The 12260-nt window shown below is 39.9% G+C and overlaps 1 protein-coding gene across 1 annotated transcript; it reads right to left on the bottom strand.

The window, feature by feature from the left end:
• Nucleotides 1–846: 846 nt before the first annotated feature.
• On the bottom strand, nt 847–10551 carry LOC101963856 (zinc finger protein 235-like). Its single transcript, XM_040279141.2, has 6 exons — nt 10444–10551; nt 9659–9728; nt 6912–6993; nt 5608–5734; nt 5358–5429; nt 847–2043 (listed from the first exon to the last, which is right to left on the bottom strand). Exons 3-6 carry the CDS (start codon nt 6924–6926, stop codon nt 986–988), a joined length of 1272 nt encoding a protein of 423 aa, XP_040135075.2. The 5' UTR covers nt 6927–6993; nt 9659–9728; nt 10444–10551; the 3' UTR covers nt 847–985.
• Nucleotides 10552–12260: the final 1709 nt, after the last annotated feature.

The following is a 12260-nucleotide window of genomic DNA, read 5'->3' on the forward strand; positions in this document are numbered from 1 at the left end:
CTGAGGATCGAACCTGGGCTGCTCGCATGCTAGGCGAGCGTGCTACTGCTTGAGCCACATCCCCAGCCCATGAAACATTTCTTAATGAATGTTTTCCCTTGTAAACTTCCTCGGATAACATTTTTCACCAGCATGGATTCTTTGATGAAGTAAAGGTATGAATTTAAACTGAGTGTTATCACCTTCACCCCCATTTATGAGGTTTCTAATGAGACTAGTTATAAAGACTGACTAAAGACTTCACCACAGGTTGGGGTTATAGCTCAGTGGTAGAGCACTTGCCTAGCATGTGTGAGGCACTGGGTTCAACTCTCAGCACTGCATAAATAAATATAATAAAGGCCCACTGACAACTAAAAGTATATATATTAAAAAAACAACAAACAAACAAAACATCACCACATGCATCTCATTTCCAAGGTAATTATCAGGGGTTGGGGGGTGCTCTAATGCAGTTGAAATCTTAGGGATGACCAAAGCAATTACCTCACTCTCCATACCTGCTTGGCTTCTCTCCTGTGTGGGCCTTATAACACAAATCAAGATTCAAGCTCCACTTCCCACAGTCCTTGATTTCTAAGGCATTTCTCTACTGTGGACTTTCTCTTGGTCTTTAATGTATGATGTGTGTCCAAAGCTCTTCCCACAGTCTTCACAATTGCATGGTTCTGCTATTGTGGAGTCTCTAATGGGTCAAATGAGTTGAGGCCTAGCTGAAGCTCTTCCCACACTCCTCACACTTTCATAACTTTTCCCCATTATGGACTCTCTGATGGAAAGGAAGTTGTGAATTCTGAGTAAATCTCTTCCCACACAGCTCATATTTGAATTGTTTGTCTCTACTGTAGAGACTCTGATGTGTCAACAGACTGGAGTCCCAGAAATACCTCTTCCCACATTCCTTATTAGCATAGGGCCTTTCTCCTGTGTGGAATCTCCTATGCATGCCTAGACTACACTTCTAGTTGCAGCACTTACCTCATTCCTAACATCGGTAGGGCTTTTCTCTGGAGTGCACCCTCAGATGGCAATGAAGATATGAATTCTGAGTAAAGCTCTTCCCACACTTTTCACACTTGAATGGTTTTTCTCCTCTGTGGACTCGCTGATGGTTCAAAAGGTAGGAGGACCATCTAAACCTCTTCCCACATTCTTCACAATTATAGGGTTTCTCTCCTGTGTGAACCATCTGATGCTTATAAAGCTCTCGCCTATCAATGAAATTATTCCCACACTCCTTACATTTGTATTGCTTCTCTCTTGTATGGACCATGTAGTGTCTATTAAGGGCTGATTTCCGACGAAACCTCTTACCACATGTGTCACATCTGAATGGTTTCTCTCCTGTATGCACCAAGAAATGCCTGTGAAGTGTTGATTTAACACAGAAGTTCTTACCACATACGTCACACTTGAATGGTTTTTCCCCAGAGTGGATTCTCTGATGTTCCTGCAGCTGTGAATAATGAATGAAGGCCTGCCCACATTCCTCACATTTGTAAGGTTTCTCTCTTGTGTGTAATTTGCAGTGAACATTAAGTACAGATTTACGACTGAAGCCTTTCCCACACTGCTCACATTTGAATGGTTTCTCTACAGTGTGCACATTCTGATAAGTTTGCAGCAAGGAGGATCTCTGACTCAATTCCTTTCCACACTCATCATACTTATAGCAATTCAGTCCCATGTGAATTCTCTGGTGAATACGAAGGCCTGGGCTACAACTGAAGCTTTTTCCACACTCAAGACCTCTATGAGACTTGCCTCCTGAGTATAACCATTGAAGGTCAAAGTTGGAGACATCACTGAGGGACTGCTTACATTCATCATCCAGGTAAACTTCCTTTCTTGTGTCAATTAGAGATAATCCTGGCCCGTCCTGGCACAGTGAGTCACCTTGGCTGGGGAACTGAGAGCTATGAATACTTGAGTCTTGACTGAAGGTTGAGTCACTTGCAATTTGTTCCCAGATTTGCTGCCAAGATAACTCTTCATGTGGTCCTGCTTCTGGAAAAGTCTCTAGTTCAGTTTGGATCCTGCCTCCTATCAGGACAGAGAATTCAGAAATGTGGACAATGTAAGGCTCTGTTTAGAGTTTTCAACATGAAAAAGGACACGAGGCTTTAATGAATACAGGTTTTGTACAGGAAAATGTTGTTTTCATTGTACACCATGGTATCTGGTTGTATGAGACTATTTAAAACACATCAAATCTCAAATGTGACTTACGAGAAAAAATAAAAAGATTTTAAAAATGGTGATGTGATAAAAAGAATTAACCTATTAATATTTTCTACTGAATTTCCTAGGCAGACTAGGATCTTAAATTATTAATTATCATAATAATATCATGCATATAATGAAATATTGGTCAACAGAACATTAATAAAAAATGGCATAGTTAATACTTTGTGTCTTTGGATTTATGTTGGAATTCTAGTATATTTTCATGAAGGAAAGAAAGAAACCTTACCAAAAGGAGTCTAGATTTGTTCAGAGAGGTAATCGCCAGGCCCTTGTAATACCTAGTTTGGGAAGAATCTTTTTTTTTTTTTTTTTGGCCTGGGGAGTCATGGGTCACTCTAGAGAGTCTAACAATATGATTTACTATTATGACATACACACATTTGGGTGGGGATGTTCCCATGTCAAAAAGGCTAACAATGTGATTTAAGGTGGGGCTTTAGGTCATGACCAGGAGATTGAAATTAATCACATGGGAAGTTATCAAAGAGTCAGACTTATATAATGATGCCTATGGAACGGAGCCACAAAAACTACTCTGAATACCAGGTCTCTGTACAATGTCATACTTTAATCCTGGGGAAATAACATGTCTGGAGTCTATGGGAAGAGTATGATGAAAACTTCACTCATACACAGTTCTTCTCTGGACTCTGTGCTATAGGATTTCCCTATAGGAAAATTGTAATACACATCTTTTCCTGTAACCATGAAAGTAAAACCAATCAGTGAGTTTTGATTCTTTCTACTTCAAATATAGCACTAGTCCCTCTATAAAAATAAAGCAAAGTTGTGTGAATCAGTCAATGTGAAGGTAGTGCTGGGAAACTACAAATTTTAGTTGGTATAAAGTGATTGCAGTCTTGTATAAACTGTCTCTCTGAACTTTGTAGTTGGTTAAATTCATGACATTCATAAATATCAAATACCTGAGAGTGTTAAAATCTTCAAAGTATTTCTGCACAAGAATTTTATAACATGCATACCTAATCTTATACCAAATTAACATGGACAATAACTTGGTTTTGTGAAATAAGAAAAGGACAGACAAGCCATGCATGGTGGTGCACACCCACAATCCCAGCAACACAGGAAGCTGAGACAGGAGAATCTCCAGTTCCAGGCAGCCTCAGCAACTTAGGAGATCCTGTCTCAAAATAAAAAATGAAAAGTGCTGGGAAAGTAGCTCAGTGGTAGAGTACCCCCAGGTTCAATGCCTAGTAGTACACATATACACACAAGGCAGAGTGGTGTGGTGTAGAAAGGAATCTGAAAGCCCACACCAGTCATCTATAAAAAGGTGATACTCCAAATGAAAAAAATCAAAGGTAGCAAGAATTACCAGGTGTGAAACAAAAGTGTGAGGGGCTATGCCCTGGTTGGTTCTACCAGCAACTACTGCACTCTTCGAAAACATAGTGTCAAAAATTTAGGATGGAATTATGCCTTTATAACCATTTTCAAACCGAAGACTACAAACCTTTAGGAAGCTATGAAATAAATTTAAAACCTTATAGTAAGGATTTAGAAAAAAGGACTAGAATAGAAACTATCAGAGCTTCGTGACAAGAAATGTGTTATTACATGAAATGCCTTCTGAAGTCTCCCAGGTACAGCTACACAAAGAGAAAACATCCATCATAGATATGGTGAAAGATGTATTTCTCATGCTCATAAAACACTAAAAACTTTGGTCAGGATAGTACCAAGTCCTGAATTAAGTGTTTCAAATTGAATGTTAACTTCCAATGACAAATCTTGGAAAACATTAACAGGTAAATAGGTAACTACTGATACACATGGGAATGCAGATATATTTAATATACTGTCACTTAGAGATAGAAGTTTTATGAGTAGAAGGAAGCATCTCTTTCAGGAAGTTTATGTTTTGAGAGAGCAGTTTACCAATTCCTTCCAGGGTATAAGTTCACCAGTTCAAAATACAAAATTATATCCCTTATATAATAAAGGAAAAATTGTGTGAAATCTATGTTCTTTAACATATTAACAACTACATTTGTTTAAAATATTGATGAAAAAATATATATAAATATATATTGTGTATTTAAGAAATATAGGCAGCATTCAGCCATGTCCATCAGCTCCCTTTCATGCACAAGGAAGGCAAAATCTGGGTGCAGCGATGGGCCTTTGAGTTTGGAGAAGACAAAGGGCTGCAGAGAGAAAATCATTCAAAGGAGAAAGGTAGCCTGAAAGCTGGCTGTTGTCTGAGACCTCAGGAAACGAAGACTTCTTTTCCCTTGATTGAGGAGCTGCCTCAGAGGTGGATATCAGGAAGGATTTCTTCCTATAAATGAGCTATGGAAGGCTCAGGAAAAGTCAGAGTAAAGGCACATTACTCAGTGAGGTAACCTTGACTAAAAGAATGATGAGAAGTTTTCCTGGGAAGTAGGTCAAATGCACATAGTACAACACAATCATGTCGAGGAAAACCAAGGAGGCTGAAATTGAATTAGCAGCCATTCAAAGATTGAAAAGATCTTTGAAAAAAGAAAATAAAGAAAAACCTCCCCCAACAGTTCTGATTCATTTAGTTTATGTATCACTCATTAGCTATTCTGATGACTCCTAGAGACAGTGAAGTCCCCCCATCCCTTAATTCATTCATTGGGTTAAGTGTTTGCCAAGACCTGCAATATACCAGAACTACTCTACAAAGTGAGGATACAGGTATAAACAAAAGAGACAAACTCCCCCTTTCTTGAGATTATACAGCAAAAGGGAGAGATGGGAAAACAAAAATTCAGATGCTCCACAACTTAAAATGGTATTATACCTTGATAAGCCCATGATTAAGTTAAAAAATGCATTTAATATACTTATCTAACTCAACACCAGAGCTTAGCCTAGCCGACCTTAAACATCCTCACAACAACCTACATTAATCTATATCTGGGAAAAATCATCTAACACAAAACTTAGTTCATCAAATACTATCTCACATCCTTTACCCAATATAGTACTGTACAGTATCAGATGTTTACTCTCTTGGTGGGATGGATGACCCGGACCTGATTGCTGCTGCCCACCATCTTAAGACAGTAAAACAGATGGAAGAGTCAAGTACAAGCACACATTTGCTTGCTTCATACCTGAATTCCCTTCTCTTTGGGTAGCTGTCTTCATCATCCAAAACTTCTCTTTCCTTATCAAATGGAATGCATCTTGTTTGAATGGTCGGGAACATGCAGAGACACTCAGGATTAAAGCACATGCTAGGTAACAGCTAGATAAAATTTACTAGGAATTGAGGTTCTCGTTGCATACTCAAACTTGAACACCCAAGGATTCAAAACCACTCCTGGGAGCTGAAACGCCATCAGAGAGGGGAACTAAACTCACCCACTGAGAGCAGGTTCCTGAAGTTTTCCAGCATCACATCTTGGTAGAGCTTCCACTGGGCAGAGTCTAGCAGCTCCAGCTCTTCCCCACTGAAGACCACAGCCACGTCCTTAAACGTCACCATCTCCTATAACATCAAACACACTTGACCTCAATCTTATCAATGTTTACTGGGAGGCAGAGAGAATGGGTGGGAAACTGTTCTGGATTTTGAAACTTGGTCATCTCAAATTTCCCTCTCATGCCATCTGTACCCCCACAATGACACACATAGATTTTCCTGGGATTCACCAGAAGCGCAGTGATGAAAAAGTCCCGCACCTTTACTTCAAACACTCAAGAGTACTATTAAGGAGTTACCATCTAGTGTGCAACTGTGCCCAGTTTTGCTGTTTAAGCAACACTTAAACACAGAATGACACAGCCATGGGGACCATAGAGTGCAGCTCTTCCTGGGTAAAAACCTTCAAGAATATTTGTGTGGAACAGCAGAGACAGCCTATGGTGCAGTTTTTGGATGCTTTATCCATAAAACAGCTAACAAGGTACATGTCCAAATGCCTTTTCAAAACTGAGCTTAAATTATGCTGCTGAAACAAAAAAAAACCCCACCTGATACACTGTTTTCAATATTGATTTTGGGGGAACAGTCTCTATGTAGGAAAGTTGTCACTACACTGTTGCTTAAAAAAGTCAAATGCCTAAATCAATTAAATGTGTATAAGCACGATACACCATAAAAGATGAACATCGTGTAACATTATGAACATTACAGTGTATAAAATAGCACAATTAAACTTACAGTAATCCTAAATTACACAATTAAAACTGCCTGTAATCCTAGCAACCTGGGAGACTGAGACAGGAAGACAGCAAGTTCAGGCCTCTCTTAGCAATTTACTGATATTTTCTCTCAAAATAAAAAGTAAAAAGGTTAGGGATTGTAGCTCAGAGGAAGAGTGTCCTTGCATACTATCCCCAGTAACAGGAAAAAATACTGTGATTTACAATTCAAGGTGTATCGACAGTAGGAATACAATTGTGTATTCATATGAAGAAGAATACACAAAGACAAAAATGGTAAATATGTGAGCAAGGAAGTACCAAGTGCAATAATTATCTACTCAAACAAGTTCTTCTACTCTATAAAGTAAATAATATAAAATAAAACAAGAATTAAAAACAAGGTCAACTCAGAGTGAACAAAGGAAGCCTATGGCCAACAAATGTCTTCAAAAAAGAAAACCTGACAATATGAGTTGCAGGATGGAAGTTTTACAGTGAGAAAAACAAGCCTTACTCACATTGAATGTGGTCATTTTCCCTCCTCCTCATGGAATAGGCAGAGTCCTAAGGCACGTCGATATCAGGAGAGCAGAACTGTGCCTAGAAAGTGCCACAGAAGGCAGAAAACAAGACATGAAAGGGTGCCAGGGTGCTGCTCACCAACACATTCCGGTTCAGTGGAGTAGCGCGTGAATGCTCTCAGCAGCATTATTCATAAAGCAAAACCAAAATCAACCAAAATGCCCTCCTGTGGATAAATGGATAAACAAATCAGGGCATACACATACAAGGGCATGTTACTCTGAAACTAAAAAGGACCAGGTACTGACGTATATAATACAGATGAATTTGAGGACATTAAACTAAGTGAAAGAAGCCAGTCATGAAGGAGCACATATAGTATGATTCTATGAAATATCTAGAATGGGCAAATGAATTATAGAAAAGGTAGATTAGAGGTTGCTGCAGATTTGGGGTGAGAATAAGGTTTAACTATAAGTGGCACATACCATATAACTGAGGAAAGAAAACAATCTCAACTAAGTTAGATGATGGTTATTCTACTAACTTCAGGTTCTACTAACCTAAGTACCTTAGGATCACTGAATTGTACACTTGAAATGGTGATATATAAAATATAATTTAAAAAGTTGGAAAATAATTATTAATCTACATGTTTTTTAAATCAGCTGAATTCAGAGTCCACATTGATTGAATATACTTGAATGAATGAATTAAAAACAGGGAGAGGAAAAGTTTTCTTTACAACAGAATATCCACTAATAAAATATCTCCCCAAAAGTAACTTTATGACTATTTTTTCCCTTTTTTTGGTACTTGGGATTGAATCCTGGATGTTAAACCACTGAGATACATCCCGTTCTTTTTGAGAGTGTCTCACTAAGTTGTTTAGGGCTTCACTAAGTGCTGAGGCTGGCCCCAACCTTATGACACTCCTGTCTCAGCCTCCCAAGTCATTGGGAAGACAGATGTTTGTCAGCACACCCAGCTCTTAAGATTGTTTTTGTAAAGGGAACTTTATTGTGGAAAAATCTGATAGATATTATTTGGCCAAGTAAACCAAATTTAGATTACCAATACGGGAAAAAAACGAATATCACTCAGTTCCTGGCATGCCACAATAAAAAGGACCCTTCACCACTTCTGTAGCATCCCTGCCAAAAAATGCATAATCTGAACCTAAAGAGAAAACATGTTAGACACTACAATGAACACCTTTGTCCAAAATAATCTGCCTATATTTTTCAGTTATGTGAAGAAAAAAAAGACAAAACCTATCCAATCTTTCCAGTTTCAAGAGCATAAAAACATGGCAACTAAAGTCAATACAGTAAACTTTGACCTGAGGGAAAACAGTTCTAAGGACTTTATATGAAAAACAGAACAGATTTAAATATGAGACTGCCAATTAGACAACATGCAGTTATATAGCACAATCTAATAGATAACAGAAGTAATTATTAGTAGTCTTTTAATTGATATTAATATTCCATAGATAACATTATCAAGTATAGTATTTAAAATTATCTAGCATGTTATGTGAAACCCTATAACTTGATCTTCCCAAATGCCGCTTATCAAGCATTGATGAATCCTAGACTGTGGGCTTCCTTGCTGGAGAAGGCTAAAAAAAAAGCACTATCTCTAGAATTCATAGTGACTTTATTTGGCTGAGGAGGATAAACAAACCAAACAGACAAAACGTGGTAAGTTTTCCCAACAGACGAGAGGTGCTCTTATGGTTTTCCACAAATTTCTATATATTTAAAATGATATAAAATTTCTTAAATTTTAGTAAAGTCAAAAGAGTAGTAAGAAAAAGAATAAAAAGAGTAAAAATGAGCATGATAATGTAGCAATTTGCTAGTTTACTCTCTTGGAGGTGTTTGGAAATTTCCAGGTAAAACAGATAAAAAGGAAAACAAAAAATATGATAACATTTTTCATAAATAACTACTAATGCACACAAGGAACCACTAAAGAAAATGCTTTCAAAGTTTAACAGTCACTATCCTATGCTGGATTCACAAGCAGTCAAAAGGTTTTTCCTCAAACAGGCATGGTGGCGAACACATAGGAAGATCACAAGTTCAAAGCCAGTCCCTGCAGTTCAGCCAGGCATTAAGCAAGTAGGCCAGACTCTGTATCAAAATAAAAAATAAAATGGACTAAGGATGTGGCTCAGTGGTTAAGCACCCTGGGTTCAATCCCTGGAACCAGAAACAAACAAACAAAAAAAAAACTTTTCCTCCTAATGTTTCTGAATGCTCCACAATGATATGACTCCATAAGTGTGTGAAACATTAGAGATAAACTAAGGGAAAAGAGGGTGTTATTAAAAATTCAAGAAAAATCCATGAGCCTTGCTCTCACAGTCTCTACTATCAAGTCCCAACTTATTCTCTCTAATTAATTCCAAAAGTTCTATGGCTCGATGAGAATGTATCACAGAGGTTATGAACTCAGGCTGTAAACCAGGCCTGCCTAAGTTCCAACCCTAACTTCCACTCTTCCTAGTTGCTGTGTATGATCAAGTAATAAATACTCCCTGCACTTCAGTCTCCTCATATTTAAATAAGAAAAAAAAAATGTACCTCTCCACAGAGCCATAGGGTGGCCCTACATGTATTTATTTGTCTAGAGTCCTTAAAGTCAGCAATTAAGGTCAAAATTCAGGCCAGAGCTCATGTCCTATAATAGACTTGCAAATCCCTGTAAGAGAAAAAAGTCAGGTCGCACTCACCAGGAGCTTTGCTGCCAGCTGTCAAGAAGTCGACTACCTCTGCCTCCACTCAGGCAGGGAGAAAAGCCTGCTGTTAAATAAAAAAAAGTTCAATCACGGCCTCCCTCTGCTCAAGTTGGAGACAACCCCACCCTTCCTAAGAGAGAAGAAAGTAGGCACCAGAATGAACGGGTCCTGCAGAGCCAGACAGCAGCCAGAACCCCCGCAGCAGGAGCTCTCGGACCCCAGCCCGGGCCTCCCGCCCATTCAGGGACGAGAAAAGCCACCATTCAGTAGGAGCTCGTGACTGTTTTAAGTCTTTGCTTTGAAGGCCCTCTTGCAATTCCAAACCATGCTATTAGGACGGTTAATTCTAAAGAACGACAATGAGCGCCCCCCCCCCCCCCCCCGAGATCGGGTAAGTCCCCAACGTGGGCCACCCGAGGAAGTGGCCGCGCGAGCGGTGGAGGGGGGCGGATTAGGCGAGCCGAGAGCCCCGGAAACCCTCAAACCAGGCGACACACAGCCTGACCAGGCCACGAACCCGGGGACTCCACCACAGAGAGCCCCAAACGCGAGCAGGCTCCGCGGGGAAAACGGAAACTGCGGCCGTCACCGCCCCAAAGCCCTGCTCTCCGCCGAGGCTTCCTTTCCCCTAAACCGAAGGCAGGTCCTGGAGGGTGCCGGGGGTGGGGGCCAGGAAATTCGGAAGGGCTCCCAAGACCCAAGAAACTAATCCTAACTACCACGGAAAAAAGACAGCAACTTCCCACTCAAGGAGCAGAAGCTTCTATAACTCAGCCCACCTTCCCGAAAACACTTCCCGGAATTCACGGCATTCGCCCTTGTAGGCAGAGACACCCGCAGGCCACAGATCGTGTGGACTACATTTCCCAGAATTCCCAGGACCCGCCTGTCGGAGCGGAAGTACATGCGTGTCCAGGAGCGTCTGAACTACATTTCCCAGAATACTTAAAGGAGCCGTTTCCTCTTCTGCTAACTTGGCTGCTATACTGTTCTGAGCTCATGGGAATTGATGTGAACTGAGCTCAGTGCTCATGTTTTCCCTCTTCCTCAAAAAAAAATTATTCCATGGACGGAGTAAATACCTTCAAGGCTTGCAGCGTTATTAAAACAAATTTGATATGATCTTCAAGGAATTGACAGGGAATGACTATGGGGACTCAGTAAAGAACTGAAAAGGTGTTTACCATAATTTACAGAATGAGTGAGGTAGCCTGGTATCTAAAAGTAGTTTTTAACATACATTTTCTGTATTGTAAATGAAATAGGAAACCTTTTGGTTTTCAAAGGTCGTTATTACATGTTGGAAATACACGCCCTTAAGTCCTGAGCAAGAGATACTGAACAATTATTTGCAATAACTTGGGCTTTACCTCTGCTCGGATAATGAGGCGTGGCTCCAGGAGTAAGCCTTACCCGGTGGAGTTGAGTATACTCACCTGTTCATTTGTAATCCTACCTTTGCCCCCCCCTCCTTTTTTTGGATAGAATATTCTAAGCAGTAGCATCCCCCAATGAAAGCCATCTCCAGAACATACATGGGGCGCACTCTCTCGCTGTCTCTCATCAGCCTCTCCTCTTGCCCCACCCCCATGGGAGCCTGAGGCCTGGAGCCTGGGAAGCCATCCTGAAGTTTATAAAAATATATTCCATGTCTGCATGGTATTTTGTGTCACCCCAAATTTACATGAATGACTTTCGTTCAGTTGCCGGTGCTGGACAGGGGCAGCAATTACATTTTTGATAAATTATCCAAATATTTTGCCCAATTTTATTGGATTTTCCCATCATTTTTCCCTCATCATTTAAGTATTATTCATATACTCATGATTCTCTTTTCTTGCTAATATTTTCTGCCAGTTTTTTTTTCTGATTGTTTCTCTTTTTTGCCATGAAAAGAAAATTTTTAAGGCTATGACTTTTTTTAGCTGTATTTTATATATTATTTTTATGTGGTGCTGAGGATCTAACTCAGTGCCTTACACATGCTAGAGAAGCACTCACTGAGCCACAATCCCAGCCCATGGAAAATATTTTTAACATAATGTTTAGAAAATATGTTGAGAGGCTGGGGATGTAGCTCAGGGGTAGCATTCTTTCCTAGCATACATCAGGCTCTGGGTTCATTCCCCATTACAAAAGAAAAAAAGAAAAATAATATTTTTGATATGTAACTCACAAAATTAGCTTTTTTAAAATGTGTACAACAGAAGTGACATTGCTACATTCACAGCGTTGTGAAAATAACCTTCTTCTACAACCTTTCTAGAGGAGTTGGGACCATCAGCCCCACTCTCCTCTGACATCTAGGAAGTGGCAGAGAGGCCACAAATGGAGCTCAGTCAAAGGGTAAATGTCATTAGCCACACGTACATAGTGAAATTTCCATAAAATCCCTTTGAGCGTTCAAAGTTGGTGAACACAACGCTACACCTTGATAGGTGCTGGGAGGGCCATGCAAGGGCAGAGAAACTGCACTGCCTCCCCCACCCCCAGGTGCCTCGCCCTATGCACCTCTTTCTTGTGACTCAAAAGAGTTTTATCTGTAGTTATAGATTGGCAAGAGAAAGGTCTTTTCCTGAGTTCTGCAAATCATTCT

Source organism: Ictidomys tridecemlineatus, chromosome 15 (genome assembly GCF_052094955.1).
Source record: "Ictidomys tridecemlineatus isolate mIctTri1 chromosome 15, mIctTri1.hap1, whole genome shotgun sequence".
Taxonomy (NCBI): Eukaryota; Metazoa; Chordata; class Mammalia; order Rodentia; family Sciuridae; genus Ictidomys; species Ictidomys tridecemlineatus.